The 20,745-nt window shown below is 40.2% G+C and overlaps 1 protein-coding gene across 15 annotated transcripts in view; it reads left to right on the plus strand.

Annotated features, from left to right (window-relative positions):
• Positions 1-20,745, plus strand: part of adgrb2 (adhesion G protein-coupled receptor B2) — a 215,220-nt gene that overhangs the window by 100,334 nt on the left and 94,141 nt on the right. For 12 of the 15 annotated variants that reach the window (XR_004659264.1, XM_034891466.1, XM_034891459.1 and 9 more), the window contains exons 3-5: positions 6,859-6,942; positions 8,722-8,910; positions 17,200-17,361. Coding sequence is in view for 14 of the 15 variants with exons in the window: in XM_034891466.1 (XP_034747357.1) it covers positions 6,859-6,942; positions 8,722-8,910; positions 17,200-17,361 (435 nt within the window). In the remaining variant the exon portion in view is untranslated. The remainder of the gene's footprint in view (positions 1-6,858; positions 6,943-8,721; positions 8,911-17,199; positions 17,362-20,745) is intronic. The other 3 variants (XM_034891462.1, XM_034891469.1, XM_034891470.1) reach the window with 3 other exon arrangements.

Consider the following 20,745-nt stretch of genomic DNA (forward strand, 5'->3'; position numbering starts at 1 on the left):
CACACACACAGTGTTCTCAGCAGGCTTAAATCCCGGCTCAGTCTGACAAAGGAGCCTGTGGCTCTAACTGGCTCTGCCCCAATCCCCATTCCCCAGTATGATGCTTTGTACAGGCTCAAAACTGCTTTACTGCATGACGTTTATTTATTAGCCATATTTACTTCCTATTGTGTGTGTGTGTGTGTGTGTGTGTGTCTCAACGTGTGTATGCCACATCAAGGTATATTTGAGCTTTTGGTGTCACTGCTAATGTGTGTATTTAGATGTTCAATATATGTGTTTATGGTGGGTATCCCACCGCTCTTTGCCTTAAGTTGAGGAAGCCCATAAAGCCTCTCCCTGCAGAGGGAAATGTGATGCTCAGCGGGCTTCTACATACTTTTGTCAACTATTTGTTGGGAAGAAATAGAGAAAATGTCCTTTTTGAGAACCATTGCTTTATTCTTAGCAGTTGGGTTCCAACCAGGCAAACAAATCAAGTAGTTATCCTCGAATAAACAGTCAATCTTACAATATGTGGAATTAATAAGCAGTTTGACAGATTGTAATGACTTTCTACTTGCATTTTTAAACGATTACCTTTAACATGAGTGGACACTTGTTTACTGTAATTTTGAAACGGAATAGTGTTTAGGCATTAACCAATATGGATTCTTTGATGCAGATGACGATACGTGCTGCCGACATTTGGAGCCGATACTGCTTTTTCTCCCTCAATTCACATCGGTAAAATGTAAACCCTGCTTAGTTTTCAGAATCTGCGCTGCCATTTCTTCAAAAATAATAAACAAAAACACAGATTAGTGTCACTTCTGCAATCATCTTACATTCATATCACCCACATTTTGTGTGCAATGTGCATCATGTGAATGGGTGCACTGCATAAGGTTAACTGTACAAGGGTAAAAGGCTTTCATTAACATCTACAACGCAGCCTTGATGATACATTGCTTGTTGAAACATTATAAGACAGATATACTCTAACAATAATTTAAATCACTTAAGAAAACAATAAACCTGAAAAGTAGCCATTGAAATAAAGTGCTTGATTTGTAATTTAAGACTGCCATGGTGCTAGCGGTGGAGGGGCAGTGCCCGGTTTGCCCGTGAACTGCAGCGTCTTCAGCAACACAGATAACATGTGTATCGGCAACACGATGCCAATACACGTAAAAAAACGCCAATATCGGCACGTTATATTGGCCGGCCGATAAAATCCCTCTATCACTAAATACAATAATAAGGCATTCAGATGGTCACTTTATGTACTGTAAATGTGCTGTATTTATATAGCGCTTTCTAGTCTTAATGACTACTCAAAGCGCTTTTAAATCATACAGGAACCATTCACTATTCACAGACATTCATACACTGTGGCCGAGGTTGCCTTACAAGGTGCCACCTGCTCATCCGATAAACACACACACACATTTACACTCCGATGCTCAGCATCGGGGGCAACTCAGGGTTCAGCGTCATGCCCAAGGACACTTTGACATTGGACTACAAGGTCTGGGATTGAGCCACCAACTTTCCAATTGGCAGGCAACCGCTATACCATTGAGCCACAGCAGCCAAATAATGTATGCTATAGGGAGAGGTAGATAAGATAAGATAAGATAATTTGTTTATTAGTCCCCAATGGGGAAATTACTGCACTACACTCTGTGTACACACTTTTGTTAGTACTCACACACAGGCCTGAAATACACACACATGCTCAGGACCTATACATGCACTATACATGGAGAGATGTCAGAGTGAGTGGGCTGCCAGCTGAACCAGCGCCCTGAGCGGTCGGGGGGGGTACGGTGCCTTGCTCAAGGGCACCTGGCAGTGCCCAGGATGTGAACTGGCATCTCTCCAGCCACCAATCCACGCTCCCAACTTTTTGGGTCCATACGGGGATTGAACCAGTGACCCTCCGGTTCCCAACCCAACTCCCTATGGACTGAGCTACTGCCACCCCAAGGTAATGGCATCACTGACAATTTATTAGTGGACAACACCCAGGTGGTACCCAACACCGAAATTAGAAAACTATTAGATGTGCCCTTAGACATCCCTATGTAGGCTAAATCCTGCTGCCAGACTAGCAGAAAACACTCAAACAAATCATCGTCATAGATCGACTTGCATAGGTGGCTTTAACAGAATGTTTACTGAAAAATCCCAGTAGTTTAACTCTGTTTCATCATTGTCTCACTAACCAAACAAACATCTGGAAACATAGTATTACACATAACTAGTAACTCTTAACATGCCACCCACTCCATTACATTGTTTTTGATTAGATTGCCATGATATCCATAGTTGTTTGATTTTTAAAGTTAGCTTAAAACGTGACAGCCTTTGTTTTGTTTGACTGCTAGCTTGTAGCTAAGCTAACAGTCATTTCAAAAGTGATTCAGCTACCTATGATTGTTTGATTGCTAACGCTCAAAACGCCATTCAACTGACAACCTTTGTTGTGTTTGATGCTTACTTGTAGCCAGCAGTGAACAAACTTCTTTAAGAAGGTCCATTTTTTTTCTGTATTTTTTTTCTCTCGTTAGCATCTTGTATGCTACTTGACGCATGCGCGACTCAAATCTGTACTGGATTTACATCATGTTATATTTTTCTTGCACAGGTGATCTGTTGATTTGCCCAGGCTCTAAAACGGGGTTTTCACTTCACTGACATTTCTGTCAGAGGACACTCAAACATCAGCACTACTACAAGTAAAATAACATAAAAATCCACCTCTGTTCCCGACCAGTCACACGGCTTATCGACCCTGCTCACAATTGAAAGTGATACTGCCAGCTATAGATAGAAAATAGGTTCCCCTGGAGATGAAATGGGTAGAAAAAGTAAGGATAAGTGAGGGCGTTTGATGAAGTGTGATATGATGTGTCGATTAAAGTGCGGTCCAGGACATTAAACTATATTGTGAGGTTTGTAAAGGTCAGTACTCTCAGGAGGTTTATCCATATTGATCTTAACGTTTGATTGTGCCGGACTCCAAACCTGTGTCCGTAGTCCGCCTGGGGAGAGATAGAGAGTGGGAGAGAGAGAGAGAGAGAGAGAGACTGGTCATTTAATGTGAGACATTACTCCTGCTTCACTGACCTCAGGGTCTCATAAGCACCGAGGTGCAGGTTTTACACCCACACACGGGGCTTCATTTGGACCCAATTCTGCCAGAAAATGATTCAGCAACTCCCTGATAGAGAGTGCCACTTCCTCTGTCACTTTTAAAACAATTACATTTATTTTTTGAATTGTTTAAAGTGAAATTCCGGAACTTATCTTGCTGAAGTTTGTGGTACCATGTGTGCCATTTATTTTCCAACATCATGAGTCCTGAATCTTTCCAGCAGGCGGTCAGACCTTAAACCTACCAAACATACTTTAGTAGATCAGTGGGGTGGAAATATTAGCAGCACATGCTTTGCTAAGAACATGGGCTCTATTGCTAGCTTTGTGGCTAAACTCCGTCCTTCCTTAATTACTGTTGCTATGCCCTTCAAACAACTGGTCTTCAACTTCACACAGACATAAACAAAAGCTGTCCATGTCAGCCCACAACTGTGGCATTTATCCGCTGAAATGATGACAGGCACAATCAGATTTTATCAGCCGTAGCAAGCCAACGTTTGTTCATTCTAATGTTAACGCTTAAACTGTGTGAACTGTTTGAAAATTCCCCCTCCAGCTGACGTTTTATCATTTCAAGCCAATTTGATTTACAATAATAACTCTATAAAGGGCTTTTAAATGTATGCACATGATAGCTACATACATAATGTTAAAATATAGGTTAACTGCAGATCAAGCTAGTTGGGCATGCCATCATTTGCAGTTTATGTTAGAGCAGAAAAACAGTTTAAAAAAGCCACCGTCCAAACGTCTGAAATATCAAGTTTTGCTCTTATTATGCATGCAGTTTCCACATGGGGACATATTCCACGTCAACAGACCCTATGTGGCTAGTTACGGTTGCTTAGCAATGAATGGATAATCGCTGTCCGGTGGAGGGTTTAGCAGTCAATAATTAATCCTATTGCTCTAATTGACTGGATTATTAAGGAGCTGGACGGGAAAAGCAGTAGGGTAGGTGAAAAGTTCGTCTTTGCAAATTAAACACAAGTTTTGTTTGTGCCATTCTCTGTTGTATGAATGTTGACCAGATAGCGGGGGGGTAGTATTATTGTCTCTAGTGAGGGACTGTGGAAATGCAAGCCACAAATATCTACTGTAGGAGTAAGATATCTTGGCACAAGGTTTAATTTTGGTGTAAGATATTGCTTTAAAAGTTAAAACCCTTACTTAAAAAAACAATATTCTGTCTTTTTAAGCACTGAGGCGATCTCTTTGTCTTCTAAAATACTTTCAGAGCGCTAAATTCAACACGCGCACAAGAATCATTCCTTTACCTCTGTAGCCGGCTGCAGCTACCAACATTTTCTGGAGCACACAAACAAAATGATTACATTGTTCCTGTAATTATATATTTTACTTTGGCCTTTAAGCACAAGTGGTCTTACTAAGAACAGTGCACAAAACAAGGAAATGGGAGGGAGAGTCAGACAGCATGAATAGAAGAGCTAGAGGACACAAAAACTGTGTTTTTTTCCTTCACAAAGAGTTGTTTCAGTAAAAGACCAAATTAGAGGGCTAGTTGGAATGGGCGTTTGAGCAATCAACACAGACTCTCAGCCTGATTCACAGGCTTGTCTGTCTATGTGTGTGTATGGGGATGCACAGAAGGATGTGCCATGCATTCATGTGTTTGTTCTTCCTTATGGAATGCCATTTAATTCAGTATTAAATGAATAAATTCATGAATACATAAATAAATAAGCCTTTGAAATACATCATGAAATAAATGAATGAGGCAATACTTTACAGTACATCCAGTATATATGAAATAAATGTAAATATTCATATAAAAATGATTAAGTTAGTTAAATAAATACATTAAAAGGTTATACTTTTTGTTCCAAAGGGAATTTTTTGAATTATTGAGAGGTCGGATCAGTGGACGTGGCACACATTAGCCGAGGCATTGTTAAGTGAGCTAGCGGGCAGACGACCGCTCTAAGAGTTATTCTATTCACCTATTCTGCCCCAGAATAGGTGACTGTGTGCTGGGTGCAGGGCACAGTCACTGCCTGGCGTATTGCTCCATCAGGTCAGCGCTAGTTGGTGGTTCACTTGCCCCAGAATAGGTGACTGTGTGCTGGGTGCAGGGCACAGTCACTGCCTGGAGTGTTGCCCCATCAGGTCAGCGCTAGTTGGTGGTTCACTTGCCCCAGAATAGGTGACTGTGCGCTGAGTAGAGCCCCACGAGCCGTCAGTCGTTTTTACCCATGGTTCTGTTCTGAATGGGAGAGATAGCCAAGCCACCCTTTTTGCATATAAGAATTGGAAATATATATAGAGAGGAAAATAAATACATTTGCCCTTAGGAAATAAAAGTTCACGGAAATAAACAAATGTGGATTTATGAAATAAAAGTCTCTTGAAATAAATAAACTTATGAAATAAAAGTACCTTACAAGTATTAGAAGTGAAACCTTTTAATATATAACAGATTCATTTTATGTGAATATTTACATGACGTAATTATGTATTTATTGCCTAGTTTTTTTATTTCATGATGTATTTCAAAGTCATATTTATTTATTCATGTATTTATTTATTTAATATTGAATAAAACGGCCTTCCATACTTCCTCAGGTCAACTCCTTGACAAAGCTAGAGCAAGGAAATTTCAGTGTCAATCACTTCTGCGCTCTCTAATAGAGTAGCACACACACACACACACACACACACACACACACACACACACACACACACACACACACACACACACACACACACACACACACACACACACACACACACACATTCACAATGGTTAGTCTACCTAAGATACCCTGTGTGTCTCAGCTTCTTTGCAAAAAAACACTGCAAAAACTCCCATGGGCAAGAAGTACCCAAGTGAAAAAGATCTGCTAAATCAAGGATTGTTTCCCCCGTCGAGGGACTTGATTAAGTCTTGTGTTGCTGGAACTAAGCCTACAAATCCATTTGCATCGATCAGAACAGACTGTGCTCATGCCTCCGTATGTTTGTACCAACAGAGATAAAACCGGCTTAGATATGTTGCATGATTTATTTTCGACATACTTTCTCCCTAGGCAATCGTTCTGTTTCCACAAATTCTCACCATTTATGCGAGGTGTTCCACTTCAAATCAGCCCTCTGATAAATCAGATCCAGTCTTTTCTCCAGTGTAGCTGCATGTTTTTAATATTTATAGTGTCATAACCAAACCCCAAAGTTTTTTTTTGAAAGTGTTCTTATTTTTGCTCACTTAATTCACATAGCATTTCAATCTGTAAATTTTCATGTTTTGCCTCAAAGCAAATAAGGGAGTTGGAATATACTTCCTCACGATTTTCTGATACTGCAGACTTGACATTATGTTATGTTTCTGCACGAAGTGTGCTGAAATGGATCAGCCTGTTCTTTAAATATTCTGCAGCAAAGAGCAAGCCAACGACATGTAGGCGTTGGTATTTTTGTTTTGCCAGAGTCTTGCTTTGGATGTGCTAAACAAATTGCCTTTTTTGACTTCTCTGAATGTACAACGTGGACACTGATGAGCACTCATTTACTACAGCTTTAAAACCAACCTTCTGTATGCCATGGCACAAATGCATGTAGTAAACCAACTAGAGACATCTACACACCAGTATTTATAATCTTACACATTCAGCCTCTCATTGGATTTCACTGTGCAATTCAAGACATGAAAAAAAGAAAAGAAAAGGGAAATGCAAGTAAAATCTCTGTCTATTTCAGACCCATATGATGATGACGATCTGAAGGTGAAGACCCAGAGACCTCGGTCAGCGGACCAGCCAGGTGTGTTTCAGGCACAAACTGGTGAGTAATGTGATGTGTGCAGGAGTTCGCAGCCTGGAATAAAAGAAGCCAACTTGACTTTTACCAAGCTGTATTTGTAACTAAAATTAAAGGGATGATTATACATTTACCTTCTGAAGCATGGCTGAACTCCCGGGCAGCTACCACATGATCCACCATTCACATGTGCGAATATGTTCAGTATGAGCATGTGTATGACTTTAAAATCTTATATAATTACTAGGATTTAAAAAAAGAAGGATTTATTCATGACATGACATGATACATTTTCAGGATGTCACATTTACAGTATATATGCATGGGAGTCTGCATCATACATACATGACATTACATAGTGGCTGCTTCAACAACAATAGAATAGGTCATATACTAATTTGTGCACATATGCACACTTATGCGCGCGCGCACACACACTCACACACGCTCACATTCCACAACCACATCAGTACCATAATCAGCTACCACTGTGTGGAGGAGAGAGTCCCCACCATGAGGGAAACCCCTGACTTGTCCTTTTAAACTCTATCCCCCCCCCCATTCTTAGACTCCTCCAGGCATGTGTGATGAGCTTAAGCCCTGACTCACGGCATGTTAATGAAGATGTAATGCGATTAACGGACATGCAATTAATTTGATTTGCGTCTTTGTCATGTGAAGACGCCTCCATCAAAGGACACGGCGCTCATAAACAATTTAGAAAGAGCGACGCGGGATGACTTCACACTTGGCTTTTTTGCTTTCAAGGGTGTGACTCGGAGGGAACAATGGGAGTCTCTCCACAGCTGCCTGGAGAACTCAAAATCCCCTACAAAGATGTGTGAACATCCAATCTATGCCACCATGTTACCATCTACAGTAAAGCCATCCTTTTGGTTTAAATCCATTTTAGCTTTGGGATCATACGTGTTACCCTCCTTCCATGGGTTTTAATATCGTTGAATCGCTAACTCAAAGATCTCTTGGAAAATTGTCCTTATGAATATTCAATCAAGGGGTTTTACAAATTAAGAAACTTAAATCAGTTAATGACATATGCAAATACCCAGTCTATACCTGCATTGCATGCAGGAATGTCAAAATTATACACTGTGAAACTTTACCATAGATCTCGGGCTGCCTTAACTTCTATCCAGGGGGGAAAACTAAACAATTTAGCTCCTGTAAGTACAGACTTTTGTGGGGACTCTTTGGTTATTGTAACCACAAAGCCGCCTCATCATTTGTCATAGTCCCAGGTTTTCTCTTGATATTTGTATGGATTGCAATTTTGTTTTTGTGTTGTTTTTTTTATTGTAGTAATATTGCAATGGTGTCACAGTCATCCAAGGGAATTTTCATTTTATTTCAGTAAATAAAAAGCAAAGAAAGGAATCAATAACACAAACAAATGTGTTTGATGCTTCCGGTTCTGGGTGAATTGGAAGTACTTCTCTCTCGTCATCGCCACTGAAAGTTCCTTTAACTCTTTTGTTGTGGCTTTTGACTATATGAGTCTTCTGAGTAATATACATATGCAATATACAGCACTGCATTTATTGCAATTACACAGTATAAACAGTTGAATATCTTTATTATTATGAGACAACAGGCACATTAACATTTTAAAGCCTGCAGTTGGGTAAATTTGCTCTGAGCTCCGGGGCCAGAAACCTCACGATCACGCTGAAACAAAAAACTCCCTTCCTCTCGAACGTTTGTGATCCGTCTGAGTCGTAGAAACAGGAAAGGGGAATCCTTGAGAATTACCTTGTCTTTGTCCACCTCCGTCTTGCTCTTCAGGTGACCCTGCGGCAGAGGAGTGGTCACAGTGGAGTGTGTGTTCTCTCACTTGTGGTCAAGGCTGGCAAGTGAGGACGCGTTCATGCGTTTCTTCTCCCTATGGGACGCTGTGCAGCGGAGCCCTGCGGGAAACGCGGATGTGCAACAACACGGCATCCTGTCCGGGTGAACCTGGGATCACAGGCTCAGGTATGTTTACCGAATTCTCCATCGGCTGACTTTCGACACCTAACTGTTTTCTTACAGCAAGAATGGTGAGGGTTTAAGCTTCATTTACTGTATGTGGAGTTTATGTGATGTGATTCGCATTGCAGACAAGCAAGTGGGACGGATGATGACTTTGGATGCTTTTTTTTTAAAATCTGTGATGGACTGTTAACATCTCCAGGATGTCTTCCTGTCCATATGGCAGGCTGGGATATGCTCCCAGCCTTTGTGACACTAAGTATGGATTAAAAGTTGAGATAATAAATGAAATATGTTCAGCCGTGTTGCAAAAATGATGGCCAAATACATATGTGAATATGCTGTAGGCCTTGGTTTTGTTTTAGTTTTTTTTGTACATGGTAAAATTTACTAAATACAGCTTTAGAAAATAAGCTCTCTGCTTAGAACCTCACTGAGCACTACAGCATCTACTCGTCTATTTACAATGTGTTAAGAAAGCTGTAAAACTGAAGAAAATAATGACAGTGGGAAACTCCATCACTTTTGAGGAAGGTAGGCGGTATGCACCCACACACGCACACACACACACGCGCGCACACACACACACACAATCACACACACACACACACACACACAATCACACAATCACACACATCACATGGGATCTGCTCTGCCAAAAATATATTTAACCATGGTGCAGCAGGAAAGAAGCTACAGAATGAGAATGTCATTTTGTCATTTCAATTCACACTACTGGCCAGCTCAGGGAGAGGGAGAGGGAGAGAGACGTGAGACCTTAGCTCGATGTCAGCAAGTCAATTAGACCTGCCAGAGCTCAGGACTTCATACTTCTCCCTTTGGATAGCATTGTTGTAATTTCCCTTGTCTTGTCTCTATCTACTGTATATCAATGTCTACTCATGTCTACACAGCTAGTTTAGTGTAGTAAATTAAAAAGAAATCCTCTAACAGAGCGTAATAAGCAGACAAAGTTATTACAATTTACAATGAAAACTAAACTAACAACAAACAAACAGTGGAATTGTTGAATTTATATTGAATTTGTGTTGGTGATAACTACAAATAAACTACTTTACTACGACGTTCACAGATTTCTATTGACTTCAGAGAAATTCATTTTTCGTTTTAGATGCACTGGCAGCTCCAAAATATATTCAACTAATCAAATAACATTTTCCTATGCATACATGTTCTGCCAATCACGGTGAGTGTATTCAAGCCTATCTGCTTGCAACAAAAAGGCAGGAGCAAAATGAAGGGCACCTCATCCATTTTTCCTCCGCAACACACAACACAATCAAGCCAGATGAAGTCACTGAGGGAACTTTGTGTAGCGCTCATCCTGAATAATGTGAGTTCTGCTGGTTTGATTGGCAATGTAGGTCTCTACTAGATGAAATTGTGAAGTACTGCCTGTCCTGCTCTGATTTGATTGGTTGTTCTGATTGCAATTGAATTGAAATCCCATATGGCTCCGGCTCCCTCCTGCCTAGCCTCTGTCCATTCTCTAATTCACTACTTCTGCTCAGTCCCCAACCAGAGGATGACAAAAATAGGGGTTGCACAGTAAAACGCAGTTGAAGCATCATCTAATGCTGTAGCGAACCCACCATATTAGCAATCTTTCACCTGCAGAAGGTAGTAAAGCTATTGTTTTGTTTTATTACCATACTTGAGGAAGTTTGGGAGTGTGTGGAAGGACCTGTTGATGGGGAACTTGCATATGACTACTGCATATGTGTGTTATGCTGTGTGAAGTCAGATTAGTTGTGGTGGCGCATGAGGCAGCGTTGGTTGGAGGTGTTGACACCTCTGTATCACGCTTCTTCTTTCTGTTTGGCGCTAGCTGCTCGAGGCTACGTTAGCCACTACTAGCACAACACACCTGAAAACACACCCAATTTAGTTGCCCTCTGGGTACAAGAATGCATGGAATGTAAAAGACAATATCTCTCGTTCTGCTGTATCATTGTTTTTAAATTTTTATCTTTTCAATAACTTTCCATTGTGAGCCCGACAGTGTTATAGGAGTTTAACATTACATTAAGCTCAAGGCTCCGGTATTATAGTCTTCACCAGAATGCCGACGGTCAAGTTATCTGCTAGCTTCACAATATGTTGCCTGTCCACTTGCATTTTTTTTTAAGCGGGACAGGAGGAAGAAATGTCCCTACGGACCAACAGCATGGACATTGTGGAAAATCTTGCCTTCGACATTTGTCCTGTCAAAGTTTGCATCAGGAAAGACATTGTGACATATGGAAATGCATCTGGGGTGGAGCTTGCAAAGTAGATGAACAACTTCATCACTGGGTTTCTTTACCTACATGAGTCAAGCCAAAACCACAGTCGAATCGACATGTTTAGCTAGATCACTATCAGGACAAAAGGACACAATGGATCTTTGTAGTGGTCCACTGTAACAGAAGAGAGTATTTGGCAACTCAGAAGAATCAAGAATATCAAGTCTTAGCCAGATATAATGTCAGATTGTGTACTCCACCAGCTTTCTGGGGCAGCAGTTGGTGACTGACCGTGGGTCTGTCTTAGGAACAACAATAAAAAAAACGTCTACCTTGTCCCTGCCTGCCAAAGAGGAAGAAAGCCCTCCATTCTGGTTGGCTGACAGTGGGGAAGTCTCTAAGATGACCTCTCTGATCCCAGTGATTCCTAAGAGAGTGCATCACAGGAAAATTCATGCACAGCCATTCTAATATGACAGTGATGTGTTGGATGGCAGGCTATTAAATGAAAAGTCAGGAGCGATAACGTCTCTGGGGACAGATAACTTAAAGTGAAAGTGTGGCCTCTACACCCCACTGTCACACCTTGGGGTGTAGTCATTGGTCCTTAGCCACTAAGGTTATAGAAGCCCATCATTGGACAAGCCCTTTCTACTAGCTGCTTAGGAGTTAATAGATGAGGAACACAGGGTCAAATTGGATCGTCCTGATTTGCTAGGCACATATGCGCACATATACGTGAATAAAAATGGATAGGCAGTCCAGGAAGTCTTGACCTTCTTGTGTGGTGGACTTAAACCTTAGTAGGTGCTCATTCATTTCCACGTGTGCCGCATAAATCTGTACGTTCCTCGAGTGTTTGAATATGTTTCAATTAAAGTTATCTTTGCACACACAGGATGTACGGTATGAATACTGTGTTGTTATTGAGGTTTAATTTGAGTTAAAATGTAATACAATGTCATTGTGTACATTTTTAGCCCCCATATGAGGTGAGTTAGGAGTCAGTCAGTGTTTACTGACGTATCTTCCCTAAAAAAAAGAAAAAGCAAGTAACGAGAGGAACATTTTCCTTCCCTGTCGGTGCATATGCTAATCTTGTTTTTATGCAAATGTGCCAACGCGATTTGTATGTCTAAGTGCCTCATTTTCCATTCAGTGTCGATATTAATATCCTCAGCCGCTCCTTTGATGGGATATTGGTTGCTGTGTTATGTTCCGTTTATTATTTCATTTTTTCTTCCTCTGATGTTTCCCGATGTGGTTCTGGAGGGGTGTAGGGGCACTCCTGGGATTGCCTGAATGGGATCACACCAAATTCAAGTAGACTTAGAATGTTGGGGTGGTAGCAGAGATACATAACCGTGTTTAATGAACTTGATGTGGTTGACTTTTAAAATAATTATCTTTTTTTTCTTTTACTTTGACTTAATTAAGGGTAGAATCCACATGTTTGTTTGATTTGTTGATCTCTTTGCTGCTGGATTCACTGCTTCCCTATGGTCCGATGGGGAGTCATTACCAACATAGTACAGTACACAGAGACAGACAAACTCACAAACACACACACACAAATCAGGACCACAGCGTTTTGAACTTACACTAACTTCCTCAAATACTAGAAAAGCAACACTTACGTGCTAATGTAACACTCTCAGTGTCTGTACTGGTTTCCGATGGCTTGATCTCAAATCAAAATCTCCATTAATGAAAAGTGGAGTACACATAGACGGGTTGTGCACACTGTACAAGCATGAGCAGTGCCTCTTCAACCCTGATGTTCAGAACATGACGGCCAACTTCCTGATTTATCTAAAAGATCCGCAAGTGAAACATTTTGGAATCCAACATCCCCTATTCTGTTTCATATTCATTAACTCGCAATCTCAAACATAACAGGGCACAGTTGGGGAGAACACAGTCTGCTTACTTTTTGGTTTCCTCTCTTTACTATTTATTTGTGTTTGTGCACAAGTTAGAACTTTGAGTCTGAGTATGTTGTTAGTGTGAGTGTGGGCGGATATGTCTCGGGGCACAGCGCTGTGCATGCGTGTTTGTGTGTGTTTGCACGAGTTGGGGAACATCAATGAAAAGTAGCTTGGACAGAAAGCCAATGAACAGAAAATAGACTTTTTTTTCCCTCCTCGTTTTTCATGGGTAAAACTCTTAAGTTAAGGCGATACAGATAATCAATTTTAAGTAATGGTCTGCCTCTTGACAAAGCAAACTAGGCAGTAATTGGTCTGGCAAATTAACTCTCTAACTTTTATATATATATATATATATATATGCACTGGAGTGTAAGGCGTTCATGCTCCATTGCGTTCCAAAGTAAAGTAGTACCCCTACTTCTGATCTATTTAGCTACTGTTCATTTGCCATATATTCAGTGACATTTTCATGCAGTGGAACAACGGTGAATTATGAATACAGCGTGTCTGGGTCAGTGTGTAGTCAAACGCTGCTGCATCCCATTTCCAGTAATCATTTAAAGCCAGAGACTGAAGGTGCATGAAAGGATGCATTCGTGGACTTGTGGCGGAGTCGTTCATATGGCAAACATACAAACTTACACAGACGCACACACACCCTAATAAATGAAACTTAGTTATAAATAATGCAGCCATGACCCCAGATGAAATTGCTGCTAATGACGGTAATGCTTAGGATCAATTTGATGAAAGTGTCCTATTACAGACTAAGCTTTGGCAAAAGCTAGACATGAGAAATTAAAGATGATTTCTTTATACAGCATGCATAATTACGTGGAAATTTACTATATTTTATATATAATTATATATAATTAAATGCATGTACTTTATTAAAGACATGTATCGAATTCATGCGTCCTAACTACACATTACCGTACATATCGACACTTCTTATATTTTTTTGATTTATATTTCTTCTCTGGTATTTATATACTTCTTGCAACTGTAACACAGATTTTCCCTTCGGGGATCGATAAAGTATTTCTGTTTCTGATAGCCTTATTCTCTGTGGAGCTGTGAATGTGTGCTCTACTAAGTGTGTGTGCATATGTTTTAATAAGGGGGTGAGCATGGACAATGTATCTTCTCTTATCTAAGCTTACTTGAATTTGCATCAAAAATCTTTTTTTTTTTTTGTTGTTGCTCATTTTAAGCTATGTAATTTCCATCTACCTCACACAGAGCTGAATTCCTGGAGTACATGAACTCAGTTTTGGGACTGGGTGTTAAAAGACACCGATCTGGCACCTTGTGGTTAGATCAGCACTGATTAGATTGTTACTTTATTTATTTTTCCATGCTTGCTGCTGTAAACATGCTCATTTCCAGCTCCCTCTGCAACTGTATCCCTGATGGCAATAAACTCCCTTGAACAGTTGAACTAAAAGGAGAACTGTATTATAGTAATGTAGTTGTTGTTGGTACGATATAACATTTGATAAAACTGCCCTGTGCTGCTCTGTTTATGGCTGGAAATATCACTCGACGGGGAGTATTTATCTGGTCACCAATAGGCGATGTAATAAAGTTCTAATCCCAGTATTTGAATCACTTTTATATATATTTTTTCCTTTTCAATGGGCTTATCTGCTCCCTTGTCCCCATGTCCAATTGATATTTCCTCCTTTTAATGTGTCTTAGTCCCAAAGCTGCTTGATTTTATAGGCTCATTGATTGCCTTTGCACAGTCAGACTTCAGATACACTTGTACTGGCTTTGAGAGATGAAGATTCGATTTGGATGAATAAGTAATGTCTTCCAAACAGTCTTGTAATGTTTTAGAAGGAACAAAGATGCTAAATTACAGAACTAATAGAAGTGTATTTGTTAATGTTGTTATTGTTGCCTCTGTCTCCTGAAAAGGCTTTGCAATCTGGGATGAGCTATCCCCCATCTGCTTGCACTTTGATGCCAGTTTTTTATATATATATACAGTGTATATATAGAAATTTTGGAAGTAAATTGTTTCATGTTTGATATCAAAATGTTTTGCCTGACATACTGCAGGACACCACATCGCCCATCATGCTGCATTAAAATACCCCCTTTCAAATCCGTAACAACTGCTCCACAGACGCAACTTTCTCAGCGGGTTGGACAAAAATGCAATTTCAAAGCTTAACAATCTTTGATTTGGAGACTGTGGAACACTTTGAACCATGAAATAGTGTGTTTGAAAGAAATACAGTTGGTACTGGTTGTTCGTTGTTGGCTACAGCATGACTCACACATACCAAAAGGAGTGTCGACGGCAACTATATTTAAAGTTCAGCATTGGGTTGCAACAGTTACTTCTAAATCCATAAAGTCTGAGTAACTACTTGCTAGATTCAAATTCGGTTGCACCATTACAACTTGTGAAAGATCTAAGCTAGTAATGACTTTAGTATTGTGTGAAAAAGCCGCCTTGTGAAAATAGATCAAGTTAACAGGAAGTAACGGCAGCATCACAATAAAAAATGTATTTCAGAGTTGGTAGTATTGAAGCAGTTTTGAGGAAGATTATGCAAACCTAGCTGACACTATTTGGTTATTTAGTCTTAGTTATTGCCATAACTTTTAAACTTTAAGTGACTTGTGTTTATTAGGGAAATGTAACTGCAAATATTATTAAACAGCATGCTAATCAAGTATGCTCACAGATATGTTGACTATATTAGGAAGCTAATGCTAGCTCGCATAGTGAGAATATAGTATAGTGAGAAACCGCTGTAAAAACCTCTTCTCACTATACACGAGCTGCCTGTCCCAAGAACACACTGTATAAAAAATAAGGAGTCTTTGTAGACAGCCCACGGTCTACACACGGCAACAAAAACAACTGTGCCCACCTGCACCATTGAGCATACAGAACCAGTGTTCCAGCCAATAATCAACAAGAAGGATTTGGGAGCGGGGGTGGGGGGTTAGTGTCCAGAAGCACAAAAGGGAGGGGACGGAAGGAGGGAGGGGCAAGCTAGTCTTGTTTGGTTTGAAAATACTTTGAACGTCAACAAGAAGTAACGTCACCCAACATCGCTTAGCGCACCTTTAACAACCAATCAACCAACCAATGTATGTCGGAACTTTCTGTGTGCGCTGTAAATTTTTACTTTGTTAACCAGTTTGCACAAGTTGCATTTTACGCAATAGCGCTCACTTGCAAAAGCATTTCATGAAAATGAACAGGAAGCCAAAAAGTGACACTGGTAACACGTGTTCCTTAATTTAAGGATATCTTACTGTTTACCAGCGCTCCATATATCTACTTTTTAATACCAGCATCATCTTCTTTCCCTCTCTCAGCCTTCTACTCCTCTGAGCTTTCCTTCACAGAGTAGACTTAATTATTTATTGCCATGATTTATTTAGCTTTGCTCAACACAGGACCAGCAATCTCCATCCTGCTCTCTCTAACTTTGTTTTTTTCTCTTACATGGCCCAATCTCCCAGTGTCACATAGCTGACACACAGATCAAATAGACATACAGTGCATGCATTCCTGCATGAACTAGCTTTTAGTAAAGCAGTATCACTAGATCTTAATGCAACGTTCATTATCTGCAAAGTTTCTGTGCAACTCATCTATTTTGTTTTGATGTATTTCATCTTCATCAGTTGCCCAAATTGGCCAAGATGCACAGTAAAGAAGGAAAAGAGATGAGAAAAATTGTTAATTCTTTAATTGGTATTTGAATTTTTGATGTGCTTAGTGTCTTTGGATCCTTCAGTTCTAATAATGTCAGAAGCAGACGTACCACTTTCATTTCCTTTTCATGTCTCGAGCTGCATGACAACAAATTGCCAGAGTGTCCATTCCTAACCTCCATTTTCTTCCATGTAGCGCCTTGTAAATGCAACTTCATTCTCAGTGTTTCTTTTTTCATTGGAACTGGAATGTTCTGTGGAGGTCAGGAGGTCACCTCCATCATGTTTTTTATTTAAGGAATGTGCTCCGACTCATTTAATATCTCATGTTTCTCTCATTCTCTAACCCTCTTGCCTGTGATGCGATGCTCCAACCCTTCCCTCATCCCTCATCCCCATGTTGTGCGTGTGTTTGTGGGTGTTTGCAGTGCATGGGCTGTGGGAGGAGTGGTCGTCATGGAGTCTGTGCTCTGTGACCTGTGGGCGGGGCTCCAGAACGCGAACCAGGAAGTGTGTGAATGGAGGCGGGGCTGTGGCTTGTGGACGGCCCGAGAGTCAGACCAAACTCTGCAACATAGCAGTGTGTCCTGGTTAGTACCATCCCCTTTACATGACACAGTCTCTCTCTCTCTCTCTCTCTCTCTCTCTCTCGCTCTCTATCTCTCTGCCTAGTCATGCATGATTTCTTCTTCTTTATCTTCCACATCACAAAAATCAAAACCCAAAACAACATTACTGTCACAGCTGCTGAATTTCACATTCCTTTACATTCCTATTTTGTGTTTTTCCATTATAGCGTTGTGGTGGCAAAGTTACTCCTGTGCAGTCCGGAACTGAAATCTTATATTTTCCACAAATATCTACTAACACTACTAACTGTCAACAAACTGTTGACGGCAAAAATGGCTGCAAAGCCACCGTTGCTGACAATTCAATTAATTATTAATAAAATTTGTAATTGACACTAAAAGAAGTTGAGCTGCATTTGATTACTTTATTGACTTTTGTAATGTTAGGACAAGTCCTGTGTTTAGCCATGTTAGCGGCCATGGAATTTTGCACCGACATCAATGGTCCCCAGAGGATGTATCATAAAAACTTTATTGATCCCTTGACTTTTCCTCCATCACCAGTATGAGGTTGTTTTGAGGGAATTGTTTTGACAGGGTTTAAATAGATAGAAATAGTCTTTGTTACAGACATCCAGACATCCACTTATAAGAACTGTATTCCATCATCAGGTTAACACTAATTTGTCCGGTGCTTTAGTTTATGACCAAATGACAGAAAAACTAGTGACGTTCCGTTCAACTTCAGGTGCACTTTGTGGTTGTGTTCATTTTATATTTTAGTGTGCTAACATGCTAAACTGTGATAGTAAACATGGTACACATTAGACTGCTAAATATCAGCATATTAGCATCGTTGTTGTGATTAGCCTGCTGACATTAGCATTTAGCGCAATAACCCGCTACCTTGTTTCAGTTGTTAATGAACTGCAACAAACAAATAGCACACAACACAAAATAGCTAAGGTAAAGATACTATTTTGGGTGTTTTTATTTGACAGGACAGCTTAGTAATGAAAGGGGAGAGAGGGGAGTATGACATGCATCAAAGGGCCACAAGTCAGAGTCGAACCCCGGGCCAGCTGCGTCGAGGAGGGAACTATATATGGGGGCCTGCTCTACCAACTGGGCTGTCCGGGCACCCACAACAGCTAATTTACGCTTATTTTCCCGGAATCTATAGTGTGACAAGGTTAGTAATGGGAGTAACCAAGTTAGAATAGTGCATGAACACTAACAATTTGTAATATTGGGCACTTTCTAAAGGTCTTCATATTCTGCTGACATGGCGTGAAGGCAGCATAATCCCCATCTTCCCTGCCTGCTTATCTTAAATTCCTGCATCCTCACAACAGATTTCAGTTCCATATTCATCTCTGCTCAACCCTGGATTCATGCCCATTTTTGAACTCTCCTTCCTAAGGAGTCGTAGTCTAACAAAGCCTTTAGGTCAAACTTCTATGCGCCACGGTTGGCTTGGTTTAGATTGCTGAGCAGTCCTGCAGTAGAGCTCTTTGCCTATTGTCTCTGAGATTACCTGTTAGGCCTGTATTTTGTGAAGAACAGCAATAAGTCACTGGTGCAGCCCCATCTTATTCGTGTCGAGGGTATCGCCGGAGTTTATTTCTAGCTGGCTCAGACTGTCCAGTTGAGACATCTTTATCAGGCTGCATTGGAGTGGAAAAGGAAAAACCAGCAATTGTAATAACATCTCAACAGAGCACACTCTACAGAAACAGCAGGGCTGGCTTGGACCAAAAACTACTGTAGCCTTTTACAGAGCAGCTTTCTAGATTTAGAATAGAATACACTTTATCGTCCCCGAGGGGAAATTTGTCTGAGGCATCTGTTGCTTCACAACATAAACATGTAACAGAAAAAAATGCTAAAATCCACATAAAATAAAATCAACATAAACACGTAACAGAAAAAAATGCTAAAATCAACATAAAATAAAATCAACATAAACATGTAACAGAAAAATCCATGCTAAAATCCACATAAAATTAAATCAACATAAACATGTGATCAACAAACTATCCTAGGACACAAAAGGACACATATGACAGCACCGACAATACCACATCCTCAGAAATAACTGTAAGAAATTAAAGTGCCAAAAGTGCTGGTGTATTCACTCACGTAGGAATAAACGATAACCGTAGTGTTGGTGTTACATCTCTGCACATGGATCTTCTTCCCGATGGCAGAAGTTCACATCTAGGAAAGAGAGGGTTTAGATTCTTGTTTTTGAACAGCTTGCTCGTACAGGCTCTGTATGCTTGTACTCTTTACTGCCTATTATCCTCATAGCTGTCTTGTGTGTGGCCACCAGACTGCTTTTTAGCTGCACTGTTAAGCTGCCAAACCATGCTGTGATTCCATCTCTGATAATGTTCTCCAGAATCACCCGGTAGAACACAAGCCCGATCTGGCTGCTTACTCCATACAGTCTCAGTCGCGTTAAAAAGTATAATGTCTGCTGCCGTCTGTTGCACAGGTATTCAGTGTGTGTTTTCCAGCTGAGAAGTATATATTGTCTATATGGACACCTAAGTAATTGTAGGAAGTCACCTGATTTTTGAATTGGCTCAAGGACCATCTCTTGTGTTTTTGGGACATTTAGACATCAACATATCTACTGCGATGTAAATACTAACGTCTACACATTAGATAGGCCACCGTTTAAATCTAGCACAACGGACAAACCTTTGGCATTTTAAGACTTATAATGTACCGTGCAATTTAAATTTAGTATTTTAAGTGTCCCTTTAGAGCACCACTTACTTTGAAAGCATTGACATTAGAAATGAGTATTAATTTCACTGATTTAATTTGGGAGGTGCTTTCTGTGTTTGCAGAATGTAAATGGTTTCTACATAACATGGGTTAATGGCACAGATGGACGCACAGACGCTAAACATGAGACGGTTTATAGCTAAATTGGTGGCTACTTTCTGATTAATAACCTTTCATTTCCTGAATTGATTTCATTCTGAGTGACCGTGTGTGTGCTTGTATTGAATGTAATCACTCACAGGATGAACAATTATCACAAGGTAAGGGCCTTTTCTGCATTAATGAAAAAAATGAATAATCCTGTATCATTTTTCCCTAGAAAATTATATACACATGTAGTATATATTTATGTGAATGCTGCTGGAGCCTTATGCTCCCTACTGACTCATATTCTTTTTTTTAATATTTAAAATATTTTGCTTTCATATTTTTCGAAGCAGGGGTTGTATAAGGTTAATATTTAAATAAAACACAACTCTCCCCATTGCCAGACATAAAGGCTGCAAAGTTGTGCCTCAAATAGGGAGGAATAAGGAGACGTTGTAATCCAAAGTATGGCCTCTGGGATGTTTTGTCATGCTGTTTTGGGAACAGTGCTGGAAAGAG

This window comes from Etheostoma cragini, chromosome 14 (genome assembly GCF_013103735.1).
Source record: "Etheostoma cragini isolate CJK2018 chromosome 14, CSU_Ecrag_1.0, whole genome shotgun sequence".
Lineage (NCBI taxonomy): Eukaryota > Metazoa > Chordata > Actinopteri > Perciformes > Percidae > Etheostoma > Etheostoma cragini.